Below are 25,182 nucleotides of genomic sequence, written 5' to 3' on the forward strand. Positions count from 1 at the left end.
GGATGGGCCTGCTTTTGAGAATAAAGTTTATCAAAACGTGGCGTAATATCAGAAATGGCTACTCTAACTTCTTTAGCAATATTTAGCCTTGAATGATACTTTGACTTTATAGCTGCCAAAGCAGAAAAGCCCGTCTCGCATAACTAAGTTGTTGCCAAAGGAGTCAGGATCTTCAGTGCTTTTTGGCTCAAAGTTGGGAATTCCTTGCCAATATTTATCCAGATTTCCATCAAAGACAATTCCTTAAATTTACTTTTTAATGAAATATCGCTAGTGAGATCGATGCGTTGTTCTTGCTCATTTGCATTCAGAGATGATGGCCCAGGAGCATTTTCGAATGGATTTTTAATCCAATTAAATTTATCAAAATCATTGCAAAAGTATTTTTTGAAATGAACTTTCAACATTATGAGATGATCAAGTAGGCAGCTTTTTATGTCCATTGGAAGCACTGGATTATCAGTGTCTTGTACCATTGACACCAAAGTAGGGAATATGTGTAGCATGTCACTTTCCATACTGTTTCTCCAGAGCTCTAACTTTTTCATGAATGCCTTCACTTTGTCATTCCAATATAGTACAGCTGCCTCATTCCCTTGAAGTGAAGTGTTGAAGATATTTAGTTTCTCAAATGTATCTGTGAGGTAAGCCATTTTCAATAAAAAATCCTTGTTGCTGAAACTGTCTGCCAGTGAGTGATTTTCCCCATTTAAAAATCAGAACACCTCATGCCTCAGCTTAAACATTCTCTTTAATACCTTGCCTCTTGAAAGCTATTGAGCATCACTAAAAAACAACAGAGCAGTGTGTTCGGCACCCATTTCCTCACACAGCATTTTAAAAAGTCTAGACTTCAGAGGATTTCAGAGGATGTGGCTGCTGCCGAACTATCAACGCTGTCTCTGGCATACGCATTTTATAATTGCCGGTAAAGAGAATAATTATTAGTTATTTTGAAATTCATGATAATTAAAGCCTGTACTCATTAAAAGTTTTTCTATATGTATTTTTATTTTTTGTTACTTTTCTAATTGATTTAGGGCAGTTTTAATTTTTATCTGTAGGAAAGTATGCTGCGCCCCCCTTTCAAGCCCTTCGCCCCCCCCCAGGGGGTCGCTCCCCACAGTTTGACAACCACTGATATACGATATTGGTGAGAAAGTCAGAAAGAAAGAGACTGGTGGGAAGACCAAGGCGTAGGTGGGTGGACAATGTTAAATGGATCATAGGGAGATAGGATGGGATGGTATGGATTGGATTGATCTGGCTCAGGATAGGGACCAGTGGAGGGCTCTTGTGAAGACGGCAATGAACCTTCATGTTCCATAAAATGCTGGGAAATTCTTGAGTAGCTGCAGATTTGGCTTCTCCTCAAGAAGCAAGTAAGTACGTTGTGTGTTCAAGTTCTAAGGTCTCCGATTTTTTTCTCACACAATAATCATACAAAAAATTTGAAACTTCTGTCACTTTTCAACGTAATCTTCCTGCAGCCATACACATTTTTCACAACGTCGACGCCATGATTCCATGGCCGCTGCGAACGCTTCTGTAGGAGTCTGTTTTGACCACTGGAAAATTGCTGATGCAATATCGGATTGAAAAACGGCATCCATGCCTCATCCATTGTTACAGTTGATGAAAAGAAAGTCCCATTCATGCCTTCATCACGTGTCAACATCGCCTGGCAAATTGCCATGTGTGCAGCCTTGTGGTCATCCACCAGAATTTGTGGAACCCACCTGGAGGACACTCTGCATTTGTAGGTCTTCATGCAGGATTTTGTGCACAGATCCCACGGAAATTCCAACTTTGGAGGCGATGTTTACCACACTCAATCGGCGATCCTCCAAAACAACTTTCTCAACTCGCTCGACCATGTTGTCAGACCGGCTGGTGCGAGGCTGAGATTGTTTTGGTTCGTTGTCACACGCCTTCTTTGAACTGTCGCACCCACGAACGCACATTTTTCACATTCATGACGCCATCACCACACGTCTCACTCAACTGGCGATGAATATCAATGGGTGTCGCACCACGCAAGTGGAGAAAACGAACGATTACTCGCTGTTCTTGTAACGAAAACGTCGCCATTTTAAGTGTCAAAAACACTCCTCACTCTCGCGCTGCCACTAGAGTTCTGTGTGCCGTAGAGTGCTGCCATTTCTGTCACGCATTCACAAAGAGTGCACACGTATTTTAAACTAAACTGCATGTGTCTATCTGCTTCCAGTCCTGAGAAAAAAATCGGAGACCTTAGAACTTGAACGCCCCTCATAAGTAAGGTTGATAATACTGGTTGTTGATGATAATTTGGACAGTACAGACTGCAAGAATAAAATATATTGAACTTCCTTGACGTTGATGAGACTTATCCTTTGCTGTTAATTTAATGTCTATGAATGACTGAACAATTGTGAGTGTGGAGACTGTGCATTATGGATGTCTGTGGGTGCAGTATTACTTTTATTTTTCAGGCAGCTGCAGCAGTAATTGAAGCAATGAAAGATAACCACCTGAGTGACGTTGATCAGCAGACACTTTCCTCTCGTGGTACTCTTCTATTACGCAGAAGAGGAATCAATAGAGAAATGAAACTGAAGCTTGTGGAAAATATAAAACAACCACTGAGAGAGCCACCATCTGTAACAATAAAGGCAAAATCGTTGCAGATGTAAGTTAATGCAGCACTTCCTTTTCAGTTGCAGATTTCAGATGGCCTCAATTTTTTATTTATATTCAGTTTCACCAACTATAGCATCCGAGTTTATGTATTCATGGTTTTAATTTGCATAAACACAGAAAACAGTGAGTTCCAAGAAGAACTCGGTAATATTTTTTATTTATTTATTTTTTTGAAGAGACTTCTGGTGTTACAAAATTTGTGTTATTGTCATACTTACATCATGTAAATTTATAACTCAGTAATGCTTTGCAGTGTAGCTCATGGTTTAACATGCTAGATTCATGCACAGATGATCATATAGTCAAATCCTAGTTAAGTCTGAATCTTTTATTGCTTGAAATTATATTACAGGTCATCATCATCATCATCATCATCATCATCATCAGTAATGTGCAGTATTTTCTTTTGGTGGAAAAGTTATTACATAGTCACAAGTATAGATTTCATCTGCAGTAAATTTGCCAGATGTAACCCCAGAATTTGACAAACATTATTTCATATAGATATTAATAGGTGTGTTTATTATATATCTTCATATGAAATTTCGCATGCCACCAGCTGTTCAGTAATTACCACCACCAGACTGAAATATGTATTGTAACGTGTTTTGTCTCTAAAGACGCCGTTCAGATTGTTAATTGGTTTATTTAACAACCTACAAATCGTAGTTACAATTATTTATAACACAGTTGCGGGTTTACCCAATTTATAAACCCTACACTATAATCTATTCACTCTGTCCTCAGTAGTGTACACGTATTCACAGTTCAGTATGGGAGCTATACCAGTGTCACTGTATTACACACTCCCAATACCTTCTCACACTATTGCCTCTAATCTAATCTTCTTCGTCTTCACGATTCACTTGCTACAACTGCACTCGGCGACTGCTACAATTCAACTGACTCCTTAGGCAGCGCAGTTCTCTTATAAACCCTCAGCCAGACAACGAAAAAGCCTCGCTTCCCTGTTTGCCTAATCGCCATGTTTACAGGTGTTGCTGGGCAATACTGCCAAGAGTTGTTTATTGCTGTGTAGCAACCAGCGTGCTTCGGCTCGGCTCCGCTCAGCTGAGCTCACTTCGGCTCTACTCGGCATGGCATGGAGGAACACCGCTTTCCTTACTGATGTGTAACCTGGCAACCGACCGTTTATCAAGGGTCGGTCTTCGTGGTAACTCGATCCACCTCCTGTTGCCCAGCAACGGTTAGACATGTCACACTGCTCCCTTCTTAAGGCTGTTCATCCTGAACAGCCTAATAGTCCATCACTGGTCTTTTCTTTCTAAGGCTATACTTGCAGTGTCTTCTTCTCGTCTGGCTCGGTGTTTCTTTTCTTCCCGTTTCCCGTTCTCCAACTGCTACATCTTCCCCCTTATTATGGTTGCTTGTCTCGAGCAGCTCCATGATAAGGCACGAGCCGGTCAAGGTGTACTACCAACATCCTCGCCCTAGGGTTCTTCTGGATTCTGTATACCACATCATTTATCTGGGTTACTACTATGTAAGGACCTTCCCACGAGGATTGAAGTTTCGGCGATTTCCCTTTCCTGTGGGTTGGGCAATAGAACCAAACTGTGTCACCTTCGTGGTAACCTGTGGAGTTGGCCAGTTTATCATACCGAGTTTTCATCCGGTCACTGGCGAGTTTGAGGTGTTGTCGGGCATAATTGTGGATGTCGTGTAGATGATCCACCAAGTCTGCTGCATAATCGGTTGTGGGTAGTTCCTTGTCTGGGAGTACTCCAAAAAGCAGGTCGCAGGGCAGTCGAAATTCTTGTCCAAACATTAGTCTAGCAGGGGTCAAGCCCGTAGTGTCATGAGTGGATGCCCTGTAAGGTAGGAGTAAGAGGCGTAACCTCTCATCCCAGTCCCTCTGGTGGGATGCGACGACCTGCAAGTGCTCCTCAAAGGTTTTAATGTAGCGCTCCACCATGCCATCTGACAGTGGGTGCAGGGGTGTGGTGCGCGTTTTGCTCACTCCCAAGTCGTTGCATCGACTATTAATACTGTCACAAAATGGACTCACAGCAGATAATGGAACTCCTGCGGAAAGAATTGAGGGCCAAGAGAGAAGCTGCCAAGAAAATGGCTGACGACAGGTTGAAAGCCTGGCGAGAAAAGATGGCCACCATGCGAGAAGAGTTGATCGCAGAAACGAAGCAATCAAAGCAAGGATGAAAACCATGCGAGAAAAAATAGGCACCAGCCACGTGGAGGAAATATAGGAAGAGACGATGGCCTGCCGAGAAATGACGGAGGCGCATCTAGAAGAGGAGAAGCTGGCCTCAGTGGACACGAAACCTGCGGCGGCACAAGAAGAAGAGGTCCCCATAGAAGACGCCATAGTGATACCAGTTGGAGAACCTGAAAAAGAAATGATGTCGATTACCCGAAAAAAGATGATGGCCTGCCAAGAGATGGAGGAACGTCTAGAAGAAGAACAGCCGACCTCACTGGACAGGAAACCTGAGGCGGCAGAACGAGAGGTCCCCGTAGAGGACGCCGAAGTAATGCCATTCGGAGAACCGAAGAAGAAAAGGCGTAGGGACCGAAACCAGTGAAATATGAAGAAACGGACCAAAGGAAAGGATGAGTGCTGAAGAAGACTGGCCTTCGCTGTGTGTAAGTGGCAGGGCAGAAGTGAACCAGCAGGAAGATGTCCCGCCATGCAACAGTGGCATGGCGCAAGAGGAACATCTTCAAGGAAATTTCGACCCCAAAAAAATTGTGGACCGCAGAAGGAAATGACCGCGACCGGAATAAAGATTACACGCTGTGAAGGACATAGGCATATGGGACAAAAGGAAGACAATGCTGAACAAGAAACCTGGAAAAGAAGAACGGGAATATAGAACATAGGCGGCAGATGGCCGCTATGCCAGAAGAAAAAGGTGCCAACCAAGGACGCCATTGGAGCTTACAGATCAGGACAGCGATCGCACCTAGGAGGAAGAAGAACTTGTAAGAAGACTTTCTACGAGATTGTCAGCATGAAGATCGCGAAGCGAATAGTCGAATTTCTGCCAGTGATGATTCTTCTGCTGGAAGAAAACTCGTCTAAATCTTTTTCTGATTTTAAATCATTGTCATGCAAGTTTTTAACCAAGCCGAGGCAGTAACATTTCCATCTATATTTGATTACTGGTTATTAGTTTGAGCTGCCTAAACTTATGATGTGGACCATAAAAGGAGTTGCCTAAGAAAATGATGAATTTAGCCTGTAAAAGACAAGTTTAACATTATGTGACTTCGTTGTTCAGGGTTTTGCTACGTCTTATATTGAAGCTGTTCCCATGTTTCACCATGGCAGTTGCAGTACTGGTGGGGTTGTGAAACACTGTGCTGTCCAGTGGGGGAGGGGGTCATGTAGTTAAGAAGAGACAAGCGGATAAAAGATGTGAAGCCAGTCTTGCTCAATTTGTGTTCATCTTCACAGTTGAAGTTGTGGGAGTATTGTACAATTCAGTGGATTCCCTGGGACTGCAAGACATGTGTATAAGATAATTTTCTTCTCCTGCCTCACATTCTTCTGAAGATGGTGGCTGTAATGCATGCGAAAACGGAACGGCTTCAATGTAAGACAGACAGAAACTTGAAAGCTCAAGTTTCACAATAAATTCAGTCTGCAGGAAACATAAGGACAAGACGTTGAACACTGTGTGGAGGTTTCTTATGTGCAGCACTCAAAAGAAGCCTGTGGGAACTTGTGCTCTCCTTCTGCACCAGAACAGTTTTTGTTCCCTTATGTTAAGCGAGGTCGGACAAATAAAAAGTGGAATGTCAGGCAACTATGTCACTCCATTCTAGGATGAAGATGTAGCATGCAAAATGAAAATAAAAATTGTGAATTAAAGGATAAGTAAATCTATGAACAATAATGAAGGGTGTCGTGGACCTAAAAGTTGGAGAAGCGTGTTTGGAAAATTATGTAATGGTCATCCAGGATTTGTCTCTGAAACATCTTTCTGAACAATTTTCAATAGAGTTTGATCTGTGCAGATGGTGCATACTCTATCAGTACTTGAAATTGAGTGCTGGGTCAAACTTACCTAGCAGAATGGTATAACAGTGATGCTGTAGACTTGTGTTTGAGAGGTATCCATGCTGAATTCAGTCAGGTTGCCTGCTTTCTGTCTGAAATTTCATTTATCTTTTCTGCATATCAAGTGTGTAATGCTATGGCTGCTTTGAGGTAAGTCATGACCACATTTCTAAATACTTCCTGCCTCACTGCCATGGATATCTGATGTAATTCGGCATGTACAGCATCTGCATTTGAAACAGCATCATTAATAAACCATGAATGTGTCTATCCTGATGCAGTGATAAGTAAACTGAAATTTATATATACATTTATTTTAGAATAAAACTATTTATTGTTAAACAAATCAAAGTTACTGTGTATCAGCACTGTATTGTAACATATTTTGTTAGCGGCCTCCGTAGTCTAGAGGTAACGTTCCCACCTCATGACTCGTGGTACGCAGGTTCAAATACCCGGCGGAGGTTGTCAAATCTTTAAGGGCGGAAAAATTCAGGGAACAAGTCCTCCAGGAGGGACTTTAAGCTGTGTGTCCCGTGTCGTAACTTTACGGCACGTAAAAGAACCTCATATCCCCAAAGGGGATCACTGAGCCAAATTCCAGTATGTTTACTGCCCAACAATAGTCTCTAAGGCCTCTGATAGATGGGGGAAGCATTATAGACACCGCTAAGCAAGTGGCCGAACTCGCTTGCTCGGCGGGACTGATGGTACGCACCATTTATCGGTAGGGTATAGAGACTGGTAGAATATCATAGAGGGAAGCACAATAGATCAAACTGGTCGCGGTGCATGGGGAAACCCACCCTCTCTAAATAATAATAATAATAATAATAATAATAACATATTTTGTTGGACCCTACCAGAGATGTCTGTATATATCATACTTTTCAGAAATGCTCCTGGGAGAAAGCAGGTGTATATCCAGGAGAATGCAGATAAACAAGAAATTACATACTCATCAGTGGAAGAATATGCCATATCCCATTATAAATCTGAAGGTTATATAGTAGGTAAATATACTTTCCAGCAAATATTTGACATGATGTTATAAAATAACAATAAATAAAAAACATTGGGTTCAGAGTTTCCTGTACCAGATTGGGGGTCTTTCAGTGGTCCTTAAATTTATGCCATGTTTCGTTAGTGTAGGCCATATAAATTTTAATACTGTTGATTCCCTTGTAAGATGGTAATGTGCATGAGCAGTTGTAAAGACTGACACACTTTTGTGAGGGAACAGTGTTATAAAGAGTATTATCTGCTGGGATGACATACCATTGAGTCCAGTAGATGGCCACTAGCATTTCAGAAGAATGTACTGCCTTCATATTCGGGGTCTCTGCTTACCACATGCTTCTTGCTGGTTGTTGTTTGGCTTACTCCTTGATGCAAAAGATTGCAGCTGTTAGTTCCGGAGAAATGTCAGGACTTTTATTGTATTATGTGAAATTTGATCCCAGGATATGACCCCTTTCTAATCATCACAGTGAGAACCCAGAATTCAATAATCTTTAAATCTTGTTGTGTTCAGTCCATTGTCTACATAGAGCTTATGAAGGCACATAATTTACAGTACTAATTTTTTGCACCTATACTATTGTGAAAGGTATACTGTATTAACATAACTTCATTTACCTGGCTTTCTTATTTTAATTGTAATATCTTTTTACATTTTTTTTCCTGTTTACTTGATTTACCTGGCTTTCTTATTTTTATTGTGATATCTTTATTAATTTCTTTTCTGTTTTTTATTATAGGTATACACGATGAAGGAAGTGCTGTAAATAGTCTCTTTGGGCTGATATTTTGGGATGTTATATATGAACAGCCTGTTGCAGATGTATTTCGAAGTTCTTATCAACGAGAACCTTTGGATTTGAGATCAGTGGAATTTTACAGAAATAGGAAAGAAAAAATAGATGAGAGACTTCAAGATTTGTGCCATTGGGATATGAAATGTGTGAAAGATTATATGGAGAAAATTTTCAAAGAACATGAAGGAAAGGAATCTGTTGTCAACTGGCAAAGATTTCAGAACCTGCAGCAGATTGTTGTAAGTGAAATAAACAGTTTTAGTACCTCTAGTACTCTTCTCCAAGTATAATTAGAATGATAAAGTCAAGGAGGATGAGGTGGGCAGGGCATGTAGCACAAATGGGGAGAAGATGAATGCATATAGGATATTGGTGGGAAAGCCAGAAGGAAAGAAACCACTGGGAAGATCAAGGCATAGGTGTGTGTGGACAATATTAAAATGGATCTTAGGGCCCCCATACACACACAGTTTGGCCTCCAGTTCGGCCTGCACAGTTGAAGACTGAAAGGCAAAACTGATGTGTGTGGTGCGGCCATCTGACCGGCCAATCATTTGGACTGTTGGCCTGTGGGAAACCTGTCAGTTCTATCTGCAGGACCGTAGCACATGACATGTGTGACTTAGGCTGGAAGACCGTGATTGTGGCATGAAGCCTGCCGGTTTACCTGCGCGTGTATGGGGAAGGAAAGAGAGGGGGTAAACTGTGAAAGTTTTGTCTGTAAGGTCGATCAGAAGGCCAAACTGTGTGTATGGGGGGCCTTAGAGAGATAGGATGGGTTGGTATGGATTGGATTGATGTGGCTCAGGATAGGGACCAGTGGAGGGCTCTTGTGAACATGATATGAACCTTTGGGTTCCATAAAATGCTGGGAAATTCTTGAGTTGCTGCAGATTTGGCTTCTCCTCAAGAAGGGCTCAGCTCCATAAGTAAGTACCTCGTAGTATCACATTGAGCATCATGATCAGGTGATTGAGACATAAATTTCAGGTAATAAATGGTACCATAGTGTTAACATAGACAGTCAGTATGGCTGTTGGCAATGGTAAGGTCTAGGGATAGTTCCTGCACCCATTGGATTTCCAGACATCAGGATGTCAGTGCCACTTAGGACATGCAACATTCATATTTCATTTTCATGAAACATATATTTTAGACCTTATTCCTAAAAATGCTTGTTATAATGGATAATCTTGATATCTAAAAATGGTTGGAAAATGTCTGTCCCTTATTCCAGTTCCTATAATGTGCATCTGGCAACCTCCTGGCCATTTAGCCTGTAGCCAGAACATATAACTGTTTAATTTTCTAATCTAATCAAACAAATTTTTGATGTCACCCTCATAATGAAAATAAATCCATATGATCTGTAGCTCCAGAGTGACTGATATTGCATGGGTAGCACTGGTTTCATCTTGTTATGTTTGTCATACTGTTATAAACTGAGGCTGTGAAACAAACTTTACCAATATGTGCTCATGAAAAGAAGGAACAGTGTTAATTTGCTTGGGCTTAGTATGTGCTGTATTTTCTGTTCTTCAGTGTTGTAAACATTGTCAAAGAAGTTAATCCATATTGCCTTCCTATTGCCTTATTTTTCTATGAAACCTATGTTTATCATGCGTGTAAAGATTTCTGTGTAGTGCTGGCTGTTCCTTCCTATGGTGACTAGTAGTGACCAAAACATGTAAAGGCAATCATTTGTATTAAACAGTAGAAAATAGGGCCATCACTATTCACTGTTCACTTTATTATATTCCATAAGATCTGTACAAGGTTGTGAGAACAACTATCGGATGTAGGAACAGACAGATAAAAAATCATTGCTTTACAAACAAGCAGATTGTCAAAATAAACAGTAGAAAATACGAATATAATACATGTAAAACACATTTGTCAATAAAAGCAATAAAATGAAAATAAACATATACTAGTCATTAATAAGAACCTCACAAGAAACTCCAACAATCATACCTTAATATGAAATCATTTGAAATAAGTTAATTTATCAAAATGTAAGAACACAAATAAGAAACAAGTCTAAGTTGTGTACACATCATTGTAGTATAGTTAAAATTAAAAAACGAAATATTTATTTGATACTTACAGATAAACATGAAAATGTATGTGTCATACTTATTATTATTATTATTATTATTTCTTCCTTATTCCATTACATCTATAATAGGCAAAAGCCTTAGATACAGAATTGTGTCAATTTATCTTGCTAATACTCTTAAGCAATTGTCAAGAAAACTTATAAAATAAGACAATGTATGTTTACATCATAAAACAATTTCTCTCTAGTATAATACATTAAAAGTTTAGATAAAAGTTTCCATCAAAGGTAACAGAATATTTTGGTCATATAGCTTAAACATATATAACAAATCAAAGATATAAAAACATTACATTTATAAAAATACAAAATTACAATTTCATGATGACCACACATCACTCGTCCCCAGTCCAATAATACTGTGACATGTTGTGCAACGGAGGACACCCACCTCCCCAGCGGTACGTGGTGGTAACGTAGCGCTTGCGTTACTATGGTAATAGGCGAGTCCCCGCCCCGTCACTCTCCCCAGGTGATGTAACGCGCAACGCGCGGTGACGCAACACGGTGACGCGGCACCACTTCCTACTGTGACGTGGCATGTAACAGGCACACACAGCCCCTATATAAGAGAGCTGCGCTGCCTGCGGAGTTGAGTTGTAACGTGGCCATCGCCGAAGACAGTTCCGAGTTAATTCCGAGCAAGCCTACGAGCGAGTGTGTTATCAACAGTTCTCCAGTCAGCGGACTACAGTTGGAGTATAGCAGCCGTCGCGGAAAGAAGAACCGGACGTGTGTGCGATTGTGTAATTGGGAGTGGGTGATACAGTGATACATAGCTCCCCTACTGTAAACGTGTAGACTACTGAAGACAGAGTGAACTGATTTGCGAATAGGGTTATAAATCGTGAAACCCCGCAACAGTGTAAACAGATTAATGCGATTAGGGTTATAAAGTGTGAAACCCCACAACTGTGTAATAATTAATTGTAGCCGTTTCTTGTAGGTTGTTGAATAAACCAGTTAACAATCCGAACAGCGTCTTCAGTAACCAGCAACACGTTACAATACATATAATCAGGCCTCACACAGACAGCCCAAGCTGTCAGGACAACACACACAGGTGGCGGGAAAACCACTGTCAAACCCACAACATGCCACTCCACACATATTGGCAAGCCATATCATCCAAACAGTTTATTTTATCTTGTCAATGCTATCAAGCAATTGTTAAAAAGACCTATTGTATATGACAAGTTTGTCACATCACATACAACTACTTTCTAGTACAATACACTAAAATTGTCATTTAAAATAAAATTTTAAGATCAAAACTTCTGTCAAAGTAACAGAATATTTTAGTCATATAGGTTTAACATATAGAACAAATCCAACCTATAAAAACATTCAATTATAAGTATGATTATCTCATATTCATGATGATTATTAATTTATTGTGTTACTCAACATCTTATACACTTATATAGTTGTAAAAATCATTATCGCTTAAAATATTCATCAAGTGTATAAAAAGAATTAAAATAAAGAAATTCCTTTAAATTGTTTTTGAACTTATTTATATTGTTAGAAGTTACTTTAATTTTATTAGGTAGTGCACTGTAGATCCTTACGGCCATGTGAGTTACCCCATTACCATATTTTGCCAAATTTACCTGGCTCATATGTATGTCAATATTATGTCTAGTGTTTATATCATAGTACTCCCTATTTGTATCAAATATTTATTTGTTTTTTACTACAAACATCAGAAGAGATTATATATACTGTGTTCTTAAAGGGAATATATTCATATTCTTAAACAGTTCTCTGCATGACTCTCTGAAACCACATCCATTTATTACTCTTATAACTCTCTTTTGTCTCTTAAAAACTCTTTCAGCTTGTGTTGAGTTACCCCAAAACATTACCCCATATGTCATAATAGAATGGAAGTATGCATAATAAATACTTTTTAATGTTTTTACAGACACCACTGGTTTTACATTTCTTATCATATAACAAGCTGTGTTTAATTTCTTTATTATCTCATCTATATGTCTATCCCAAGTTATATCATTTTGGATAGTCAGCCCAAGAAATTTAATGTAATTTGTGTTTAATAAAATCGTTCCTATGCCTCCCATTTCTCTATCTAAATTATGTTTTGCAGTGAAGTTTATATAATATGTTTTCAATAAATTCAGTGACATTAAATTTTGTTTAAACCAGTCCTCCAATATTCTATATACTTCATTTATTGTATTTTTAAGTTTTATTGGATTGTCTTGAGAGATTAAGAAACTGGCATCATCGGCAAATAGAACTGGAATACTCTTAGTTTCTAGAATCTTGGGCAAGTCATTTGTATATATTATAAACAACAGTGGTCCTAGTGTCGACCCTTGCAGGACACTATTAGTTACTTTAACCCATTGTGAGTATACTTTATTACTGTTTGTCCCATTGGAAATAGCAGTTCTCTGTTTTCTATCCAATAGATATGACTTATATAGGTCGTAATGTTTGTCTTTTATTCCATAATACCTCAATTTATCCAATAATATATCATGGCTAACACAATCGAAAGCCTTTTCTAAGTCACAGAAGATCCCAGAGACTTGCATTTTTTTATTTAAAGAGTCTAGTATTCCAGAGATAAGTCTATAAATTGCATTTTCAGTCCCTTGCTTTTCTCTAAATCCAAATTGTTATTTATTTAATATACTATTATCATTCAAATGTTTTAACAATCTACTATGCATTACCTTTTCAAAAATCTTACTAATAGATGTCAATATGGATATAGGTCTGTAACTTGATTCTATATTTTTATTACCTTTTTTGTATATTGGCATAATTGTAGCATATTTTAATCTGTCTGGGAAAATACCCTCATGCAATATATAATATATAAGTGTCACAAAATTAACAACCTAACAAATAAATTCAAATGGGGTCATATTACATGCTTATATCTGCATAAATGAGTAATAAATTTTAACATATTTAAAATTATGGTAAACAACTGAAGTATTTATATAGGTGGATTTATCAATTGGATTCAGTAGGAAGATTATTATATTTTATATTTAAAAAATTCATCAATGCTATAAAATGAGTGAAGATAAAGAAATTGAAGTAATGTCGCCTTAAAAAAGGTTGATATTGCCATACAGCTGTTTTATGTTAATTGGGAGATTATAAAATATCTTAATTCTGATAAATTGAGTACCTTTCTGAAAAATCGATAATTTAGCAGATGTAAGATAAAGATTAGAAATGTTTCTAGTCGTAATCGAATATGCATCCGAATTTTTAGTAAACATTCCCCAATTGTTAACTACAAACATTAAAACAAAAAAATATATAGAGAGGGCAGAGGTAATATTTTAAGCGAAGAAAATATCTTCCTACAAGGATCTTTATAACCTACACCAACCATAATTCTAATAACTCTTTTTTGAAATCTAAAAATGCGCATACTGTGATATGAATTCCCCCAGAAAATCAAGCCATAAGACATTATAGAATAAAATAGGCAAAATCATTTTGAGGGTATCAATATTTAGAAATTGTTTAGATCATCTAATAATCTAACAGGCTGTATTCAGTTTCATTATAATTGATTCAGTGTGTTTTTTCCACGTTAATAGGTTATCCAGCATCAGTCCTAGAAATTTTACATCATTTTGTTCACGTAAATTATTATTACCATAGGTAATATTTAGATGCTCGAGGTAACCCTGTTTTGCAGAGAATTTCATACAGCAAGTTTTGTCAAGATTCAGCGAAAGCATATTAGAATGAAACCATTCGTTCATTAATTTTAATACAATCGAAAGTTTGTTTTCTAGATTCATGAAGTTGAAATCATTTGTTAATACACTTGTATCATCAGCGAATAAAATTATTGAGGTATTATGAGGGCCAAAGCGCTTGATAAATGAAGGTAAGTCATTAATATAGACCAAAAACAAAAGTGGACCCAGAATCGATCCCTGTGGAACACCTTTGGTAATTTTTCCCCATTTAGAGAATATGTTATTAAATTTTACTCTCTGATATCTATTAGTAAGGTACGATTCTAACAATAAATGCATCCTACCTTTTATTCCATAATATTTTAATTTAGATAACAAAATTGTATGGTCCACACAATCAAAGGCTTTTTCTAGGTCGAAAAATATGCCGCCACACTTCTTTTTATTATTTAAAGTAGACAAGATGATAATAGTAAGTTTAAATATAGCATTGGTAGTTGATAATTTATTTCTGAATCCGAATTGATCGTTAGTAAGGATGTTATTGGCTTGAAAATGCATAAGTAGTCTCTTGTAGATAACTTTTTCAAAGATTTTAGAAAAGGAAGGTAATAAAGAGATTGGTCTGAAATTTGCTACATTATTTAAAGCACCTTTTTTATGTAGTGGGACAATAATTGAATATTTCATTGTCAGGAAAAATCCCTGTAGATAAAGACTTATTTATTATATAGCATAAAGGAGAAGCAATAAATGGTGCACTGATTTTTAAAAGCTTCAAAGGAATTTCGTCGAAACCCTGTGAATTTTTCCAAGCAAAGTTCTTTATAATTTTTAAAATCTCACCGGTAGAAGTGTTATGTAAATTGATATTATTGTACTTAAGATTATAAAGCTGAGCCAAGTTGTATGGAGAGTAGTTCGTATTGTTTGTATTTAACTTATTTTTATTTTTAATCTTTTCAGAGATATTAACAGCCATTTTTATAAAATATTCATTGAATTTTTCAGCATTAATTTTAGAAGAGAGTTCTTTATTGTTTTCATCCATGTTATCTATAACTTGCTCATTGATATTTCTTCCTACGTTCGATTTTATAATATTCCAAGTAGCTTTGACTTTATTATTATTATTATTATTATTCATTATATTCACATATTTATACAAGACTTTTAATTAATATTAACTGATATTGACTAATTATTTTTAACAAACACAACATATATTAATTACATTAATATTTTAGTTAAGTCTCAATTTATAAATTGTACTGTAATTGAGTTTGGTACTCTTAGTTAATTTTGTTGAAAAGATAATGTAAGTAAACATGTGAATTAATTTACATAATGTTTATTGAAGATATAAACATTGTGTAGTGATGGTGATGGGATATAGAAGCCAACTGAAAAGTAAAAACAGAAAATTGTTTAATTGAAGCAGTTCAGCTTATTTCATACATATGTCCTATTCAGGATTTAAATGGTGGGATTACACATTTAATAAGAGATTTTAGTTGTTGCGCCATAAGAATTGTATGCGCAATAAATGAACGTGCAGGCCAAATAAGCATGTAAAATTTAAAAATATTTCAGAAATATGCGTACTCCAGATTGGAGTGTGGCTGCTGGGCTGTTTTAATTCACCTTGATACACGCAGATGTGTGCATTATGAGGGGAATTACACTTTTAGATCTAAAATGTATCTGCTACAGCACAGCAAAATGAAATCTTAATGAAAATAATTAATGTATTTTATGTATACTAATATATTATTTGTGTTTCTTGTCTCATACTTTTTGCATAGTTACAGACAAATGACTTTAGCAGAGTAAATTTCTTTTTATTGTTCATTTCAGGACCTGATTAATTGTATAGGTGTGCAAGTATTGTCCAAAATACTAGAAAGACTAGTAAAAAACTACCGAGTATTTTGCAGTGGTTTCCCCGACCTCCTGGTATGGAATCCAGTCACTTTTAAGGTGAGATGAATAAAATTTTCTCCACATTGAAAACTTGTTAAGTTCCTAGAAAGTTTTTAATACATATTTTTCATTTGTTAGGAAAATAGTTTGGATTTTGTGATAACTTTTGATCCATTTTAGTAATACACTTGAAATTAATATATTGATGGTGGAGGATTATAAATCTATCAGTAAATTCTGTATGAAACAATATGTTGTAAAATATTGTCACATGTTTGTGTGTGTGACTATAGATGGGGTATGGATTGGATACTGGATTTATTGACCACTTATATACATCACTTGAAACTACACTTTACAGATCACTGACACAGACTAGTGTCCTCAGTCTATTACAGTCTCCACTAGCCGTTTCTTAGCAATGGCTTCTTGCAGTGAAGATTCTTCAGCTTCCCGCTCTCACGTTGTTACTACCCAGCAAGTATGTCACAACTGAACTCTTGGCAACTATCAAGTTCTCAGCCTTCCTTGCAGAGCTCGACTCAACTGCCAGCCCTCAAGTGAACTCTCTCACTCACCAATCGACTACTTCACGTCAATTCACTCAACTGTACTGCTGACAGCTGCTGCCTACAGCTTGGCTGGTGTCCTTGTTATATAACCATGGGGTGAACCCAACAGAAATCACAGCCTCCAACAGTCCTATTGTTATCATGGCAACATCCTAGCAATAGACTGGATATTGTTTCCAAGAGAATGTGTTTGCCTAGCCGTTGCTTAGAAATGGGTGTTTATTTATCCGCCTATTGCATAGCAATGGCTGTGCCCATCCGTTTCGAGGTCTCTGCCAAGCAGTGTGTCTATATGCTACAATGCTCTGTCCTTAAGGCTATTTCTCCTGAATAGCCTACAGGCGTACTGCCATTTCTTCTTTTCTGAGAGTTGTGCTTGCGACGTCCGTGCTTGGCCTCACCTTCGTCTCTGTGACTCAGTTTGCACTGTGTTTGCTCTCCAGCTGGTCCCACTGCTCATCCCAAGCAGCTCCCTGATAAGGTGACAGTCCAGGTGTATCACCTTCATGTTCCTCTGATCATTGTAGGCAGAACTACCTATAGTGGCTGGTATACCAACAGTTCTGTTTCTTACTCTTTTTGCATTCTCTTCTTTCGTTTTGGAGGGGGCTAACCCCTCCACAATGTCCTGGCTGTCATTTTCTGCAGTCTAATGGAAGTTGGACTGTTTGCTTTGCGACCTCCATCTCTGTGGTCTTTCTGAAGGTCTTGTTGAGTGTTGTTCAGTTTCCCAAATGAAATCGCTGTCTTGAGCCTCAGTTCCTTATTCCAGTGATGTTTTCTGGTTTCTCCTGGCGTCTAGTCCTGAACGTCCTTCATTTCTGGGTTCCTTGTACAGCCATGTCATTGCCTTATCCTTTATGCTATGCAGGAATTGCATGGCAGGTCATCTTTCTTCAGGCAGCGTCCAACTTCTTATGGGACCCACCATTGCCCTGGGTCCAGTTCTTCAGCTGACTGCGGCACCTTACGGCTAGATGGCGGTTCCCATACCACTTCTTTAGCACTGTAAAAGTTTCCATTGCAGCCTCTTCCTTAGGATCTCATGCTCCACTTTGGATTCTGCCTTTAGTGTTGTTGGCTTCTTACTCTCCAGACAGGCCTCTGTCACTTCTTGGCAGGCTGTCATCTCTTCTCAACATGCCCACATTTCTGCTAGCCAGACATCCATCTTGGCCATCATCTTGACCTCAAACTCTTCTATGATGGCTAGCAGGCTTTCTGTTATTGGTTCCATCATTTGTTCCATTTTTATAGACTGACAATACAGTGATCCAAGAGCCAATACAGTGTCCAATCCATCTGTTTCTGACACCAGAATGTCATGTTTTTGGGGTGTGTGACTATAGAGAGGGTATGGATTGGATAATGGATTTACTGACCATATATATACACCACTTGAACTACATTTTTCAGATCACCAACACACACACACAGACTAGTGTCTTCAGTCTATTACAGTCTCCACTAGCCGTTTCATAGCAACTGCTTCTAACACAGTGGAGCTTCTTCAGCTTCCCCGCTCTTATCATTACTGTCTGGTGAATATCCTGCAACTGAACTCTTGTCAACTGTCAACTATAGGGTCTCTCTTCTCAGCCTTCCTTGCAGAGCTCGACTCAACTGCCAACCCTCAACTTAGCTTTTTCACTCACCAACCAACTACTTCACATTCTCTCAACTGGACTGCTGACAACTCATGACTACAGCTCAAAGTCTGAATCACAGTCCAAGTCACATTGCTACTCACTGTCAGTCAGTCAGTAAGTCTTGGTGTTTAGCCTCATCTGGGGCTCATGATCAGATATTTATTACTGTTTGACAGTTATGGTCTTGTTTTTTTGGGGCACCCTCTGTGACGAGAGGATGGATTTGTCTTTTGTATATGGCTGTTTTAAAACTCAAACTCATTATCTCCTACATGATATCATGCAAAGGGAGAAACACTAGCTACAGGATCATTACAGTTACTCATAATAAGAGAACAGAGCCCTTGAAAATATCCAACTTTTATAAGATAGTTTTTCATTAAAATGGAAAATAACAGTGCAATTTCCTCTCAGAGTATTTTTTATTTTATGGCATCTGAAAATAATTAAAGAATAGATACATTCTCTACAATTTTATGTATGGGTCCATCCTTCACAGAAACCAGGGTCAATTATTTTGTTTTCTTCACCAGGATTTTTTTTCTGTCTGAACTATATTGTCTCCTGTTTTCTTTATAGTATAAATTTGTGGAAGTGAAGGGTCCAGGTGACCGATTATCCATTGCACAACATATGTGGCTTAACTACCTCACCAGCTGCAATGCAAAGGCAGAAGTATGTTTTGTAGAAAGTAAGTAGAATATTAAACTTGTTGGTTTTCTGATTCCAACAGCAGTGACTATCAAGAGTCCTGCTTTTTGAGATATGTTGTGTATTCTGTTGAATATCCATTGACGTTTTTGAGGAATGTATCCCCACTATCTTCAGGGTCTATGAGTAAGCCAAGCAAGAAAACAGCATGAAGCAGGCAACAAGCAGAGCTGTGCTTGCTGCATTATGGAGAACTGCATACTGCCTTGAAGTCAGGTGAAAATGAGCCAACATTTTGGAGGAACATATGCTTGAAGACAAAGCCAAGCAAGAAATCAGCATGGAGCAGGCAATAAGTACACCTCAGAATGCACCATGCATCATGCGAGTTTGTTGCTTAGCTTACTGTTCAAGCAGGAAGATGGTAGTGACATTTTCCTGAAAAGTATCAGTTGCCTTTTACCAGACTACATGGCATTATATCCCAGAAGATAGAACTCCTGAGCATAAATTTTGTTTTCTGAATTCTGACTTCATGAGCAATGCTAAGAAAGTGTTAGATCTGGTGAAAATTGCATATTACCATGATCTTCATCATCAGCTCGTTGATTACTGGAAAATTTGAGAGTGACTTGCAAATACTTCTTTGGGCTACATTATCTGTGTGTAAGGTCCTCTCCAGACAGTGGAATGGTACTTCTCATTTACTTAAACCTTTACATGTTCCTAGGCTGTTGGTGTAGTTGTATCTCAGACCTTTATTCAGGAGATTCCTGGTTTGTGTTTTAATTTGGTTACTGGCTATCCTGACAGCCTTTCCTGAATATTCACAGGAAAATAGGAGGATTATATCTTTCATATAATCCACTAGTTCAACCTTTCAAATCTTGACCTGTTTGCCATTCATAATAATTTAATTTCATTCAACACTTTATAATATTTACAATTGAAACGATGTCATTAAATAATCCAAGAAATGGTCAATACATGGTGATCATGAATGATCGTGGTTTTGCCAGAGAGGACAAGAGATAGCAAACTTTTTGTGATCTTGCATTTAGTTGTGACCTCATTGCTTATGTCTCAAGATTTTATGTGCCCCTTGTGTGAGAATTGAAGGTAAGGATTAAACAGTTATGATCTTTTAGTTGACCAACATTGGCATTATTTTCCTACTACTTTGGCTAATCTATCTGAAAGTCTCTGCATGTTGCATTATCATGTGTGTCATTCAAGACAGCATATTTATAGCGATCAACACAACAATTTAAAAGTGTCTGGGACATGCATAAAGTATTGTACAGTGGAACCTCGCTTAACGAGCATAATTCATTCCAGAATCTTACTCGTAATGCGAAATACTTGTTAAGCGAAACAATTTTTCCCATATAAATTAATGTAAAATACGATAATGCATTCCATGCGGAAAAAAGTACTCAAAAAATTTTATGCATAACGTTTATTCAAAGAAAATTATATATACATTGTTAAGGAGCGTGAATCATCTTCATCTTTTCTTCTATGCGGAATGAACCAACCTGGAATGCAAATTCAATTTGCGGAAAAAAAATCGAAATGATTAGTTTATTATTTATGATACATATCTAATTCTTTTTTACTAGAAAACTGTCTAGAGACATTTGGTTTTGCCGATGCTTCAAAATTTGGTGAAAATGCGACACAGCATTATCATTAAATAAATTCGTAGCGCGCATAGCCACTGCCTTATTAGGTGATGCTTTTCAATGTATGATGTAACAGTTTCCCATGCTTTCAGCATTTCTCTTATTACGCCAGAAGATTGTTGCTTTGCTGTTACCTCCTCCTCCTCCTCTGACACACTCTCCTCCACTACTTCTTGCTGTGAAACACAATGCAACTCCAAATCGTGCAAATTCGTTGATGTAGACCGATTGTATGTGCGTGCTAGATCAGCCACGCTCACACCTCATTCTCGCTTTTCAATGATTTTATGTATCATTTCTGCAGTTATTTTTATTGTCTTATGGCTGTATTTTTGCGGCTTTTTCTTCGGGGACATTTTTGCAAGGGTTATTAAACTTTGCACAAAAAAAAAATCACAAATAATATGTCTGAACACAAGTTTGGAAAAATGTGTGATCACAGGCAACACTAAGATGCTAGCGGAACGAGTGCTAAACACAGACTGATGTAGCAAGCGCACAATCTGGGACTTCCCCTCCCGTCACTCGTTATGCAAAACGTCGCTTGTTAAGCGAGTCATTTTTTTACAATTTGTTTTGCTCGTTATGCGAATTACTCATTATGAGAGGTGCTCATTAAGCGAGGTTCCACTGTACTTCTTACTTTTAGAAATTAGCCTCTAATATAGGAAGGAGAGGCAGTAAGGAAAGTTTACAAATAAAACCTTATACTTGCTAAATTAACAGTTGTACTTATATCTGATTTTGTTATAGCAACAGGTGCAAGGATGCTGAAAAGAAAAATTAAAGATGTACCTGCCGGTGAAGATGTGTGATTTTCATGCTTATATTAGGAAAACCAGTGCAGATGATGAGGAAGACTGTGTGTGATTATCATATCAGTACTGTTGTCAGGAGAAATTGCAATTCAAGGGAATAGTGTGTGAACCAAAGATCAGTTGTAAGTGATGGGTAGGGCACATGTGGTTAGATTTAATTTGATGAAAAAGAAAAGATCACTAGTATCGTATAGATACTAGTATAGTCTCTGCTGACTGACATTAGCAGCCCATGGTTAGAACAGGTGTTCTGTCATTATATGCTTTGGTAAGTAAGGGTCACACAGTGGCAGGTTGTAGTTCAGAAGTCACTCCATATGGAAATACAACTGTATGTTCATTTTCCCTTACTCTTTGTTGGTGAGGCATGCATGAAAGCACAGTTTTGGGACACTCAGTTGAGTAGTGAATCTACCAACTTCTCCATCCTACCAGAGCGACAGCTAAGGTGAGAAATGCTGTGGCATACAAGGCACACAATACATACAACAGATTCAAAGCAAAACGTTAAAGCTTTTATGAGTGAAGAGACCTGAACACGTTTACATTAGATGCCTTCAGTTCAATGTTCTGACCATTTGCAGCCACTCAGGTGGGAGCTTTTGCCACTGCTGGTATGGCATGCCTCAACCTTTTAAATAGATACTCTGCCTTGCTTTCCTTTTGTGTGTATGCATGTGTGTGCATGCATGTGTACAGTTGTTTTTTTTCAGATTCTAATATACGTTTCATTTGGTACACACCGTTTTTTTTCATAAATGTCTTTTTGTGGATGGGATTTGACCATGTTTTGTATTGTGTTTCTTGTTCAGAATGCTATTTTTATTTGCATTTCTTTGAAAAGATCTGTAATTTTCTCTGTTTCTTTTCCACAACAACATGACTCCATTAATTTTCTGGTTCTTACAATACACCACAAACAAACAAACTCCGTGACTTTAGTCTGCAAGCGAACTATACCGGCTGAGTGACCGCAGCTTGTTGGCGAAGTTAGTACCAACTCTAGTGGATAGAGGGTGTCACGTGATCAGCTAAAGACATCTCTCCTAGACCGGAGCTGATACTTTTCTCCATTCAAGTAGCTCCTCAGTTATCCTCATGAGGCTGAGTGGACCCTGCTCCAGACCCACTACTTCTCAGAAAATCTGGTAGCGCCGTTAATCGAACCTGGGACCTCTGGATCTGTAGCCAGGAACTCTGACCACTAGACCACAGAGGTTGTCACAGTACACCACAACAGAACAAAATTAGAATTTGTTTTATATAGGAAACCTACACAGACATATATCATAATACCTACATTATGAGGAGGAACTTGTTTCAAGAGCATGTACAGGTTCTTAGGATTCTAGCCTAGATCTGCCAATTTTGTACTATGCTTTGAAATACCGATGTTGCTATATTTGCTTGTGATAACTGCTGCCTTTCTGTGTTAACTGTAAAGAATTCAGGACAGTACTTTCACAAGGCGTGTATGTAATGATTGATTTAAATATGTATTTTAAAATGAAAAGAATGTGTTTTGATAAGGAAAACATACGTGTCTTTCAGAGTCAATTTAGAGCTGTAAAATCTAGCACAAGGGCTGTAAAAACATGCTGTTTGTGTCAGAATTTTATGCATAGGAAAGGAAGTTTTGTACCTTTTTCACCTTTGATTATATTTGTAAAAAAGTTATGTCAAAATATGATAATGGGTGGCCCAAGTATTCTCTAGACAATTTCAGTGATTTATTTACAAGATTTATTCTGGAAAGAAAATTACACCTCACTTTTTAATTACCATTGTTGTTAGATCATGTCAGAATTGGCGTTGAAAGGATTATTGCTGTTAAGTAGACTCCACCGCATAAATTCAGCCAAGTAAGACTCCAAATGATGTCATGTGGTGTTTCTTGTTACACAGTTTGCCTGATACCCACATTTCTTCTCCATTTTCCATATGCATTCCTCATGCTGGAATGACAGATTTGCACTTCTGGTTGACTTTCAAATGCTTAAAAGCTATGTTCTCCAGATCCTTTGTCTTCTGTTTGCACCGACTCTCTGAATGGACAGTGGAATCTTTTCAGCGTTTTTCACAGTGGCAGTACCAGCACCTAGACTTGACACTGTCACCAAGAAATTATCTTAAAATTTTAATGTTTCTTGGGTCACCCTTTAACACTTAAGTACCCAAAACATTATTTTTTATTTTATTTTCATACTCGAGATTGAAATAGATGTAAGGTAGGGCTGAAAATATAGTGCCATTTTGTTTTGGTAAATTATAGGCCTTATATTACAAAAAGAAAGTATATCTGGCAGTTGTAGCCTTAAACATTTAAACATGTATTAATTCTTAATCCTTTTGGAAATGTAAGTGATTAGCATCTTATCAATAATTGAAAAGTCGTGTTTTTTCAATAAATGCAATTTTTTTTTAATTAAGTTCAGTACCTACATAATTTTGCAAACTTAGAATTCTATTGAAGAAAGTCGTCTTCTGGGTTTAGGCACTGTGTATTCTTCGTTTTGGCCGACGTTTCGGAGGAACGTAGCGCCTCCATCTTCAGAGCAGTTGAATGGCTTGGAATGCGGAGAGCAGTAGCACAGCTATTCAACTGCTCTGAAGATGGAGGCGCTATGTTACTCCGAAACGTCGGCCAAAACGAAGAATACACGGTGCCTAAACCCAGAAGACGACTTTCTTCATTGTCATCGCCGTGAAAACCTCAAAACTTACTTAGAATTGTATTGTTTCCACCATTATTGCTGTATGTGTATCCTAAGTGCATGTCTGCTTTTTGTATGTACAGTATCTAGGATGCTGAGCTAAAACTTTTCTGCTGTATTCTTATCCTCTCTTTGTTTACCAGTGATACTAGTCCTGTTATGTAGCCTGAATATATACATAGCCTGACATTTAAACAACTGGGTTGATTCTGTAGAACAAAATATTTTACATTGTCACTCTCCTTAGTGAGTGTGATCACATTCAGATTAACAGCTTTTGACTGCATATATGCATTCCAGTATCTCTGCTATGACTAAGGACACTGCTGGAAATGATTTAGTAAAAGTCTTTTGAAGACTTTTCTCATTGCTTTGAATGTCAAGTCATCTAAGTAAGACACTTTCAACAACATTTTTTAGTTTCAGGTAGATGAAAAAGTAATATGCAACAGTGTTAGGTGAGTATAGTATACATTCTAACTCTGGTATTTGTTTTTTGACCAAGAATTGCTTTACTGTAAACACTGTAAAGGAAGGTGCATTTTGATAATTCAGGATGTGGCCATAGATTTGGTGGTTTTCAACAAATGCTGCCATAAATGTCCCAAGACTTAGAGATAAAATGCTTATTTGATTTGAGGAACATATTTGTAATAATTAATTAATTTGATGTGAAAGAAATAAATGCATATACTTTTGATTTTCGTTTCGATGTTTTGTGTTTCTTATCCTCAGTAATGTCAGGGTTCATTTCTGGATCCATATTGGACCAGTCACTATTTTTGCCAGTTATTTAGCTTACTACA

The 25,182-nt window shown here is 37.7% G+C and overlaps 1 protein-coding gene across 1 annotated transcript in view; it reads left to right on the top strand.

Moving 5' to 3' along the window:
- Nucleotides 1-22,805, top strand: part of LOC111874544 (fanconi-associated nuclease 1) — a gene marked incomplete at its 5' end in the record, with an annotated part of 40,118 nt that extends 17,313 nt beyond the window's left edge. The window contains 6 exon segments of the mRNA XM_033755490.1: nt 2,475-2,671; nt 7,622-7,740; nt 8,488-8,783; nt 16,222-16,344; nt 19,088-19,199; nt 21,598-22,805. Of these exon segments, the coding sequence (XP_033611381.1) occupies nt 2,475-2,671; nt 7,622-7,740; nt 8,488-8,783; nt 16,222-16,344; nt 19,088-19,199; nt 21,598-21,659 (909 nt within the window).
- Between the last annotated feature and the right edge of the window lie 2,377 nt (nt 22,806-25,182).

This window comes from Cryptotermes secundus, unplaced genomic scaffold (assembly GCF_002891405.2).
Source record: "Cryptotermes secundus unplaced genomic scaffold, Csec_1.0 scaffold831, whole genome shotgun sequence".
NCBI lineage: Eukaryota > Metazoa > Arthropoda > Insecta > Blattodea > Kalotermitidae > Cryptotermes > Cryptotermes secundus.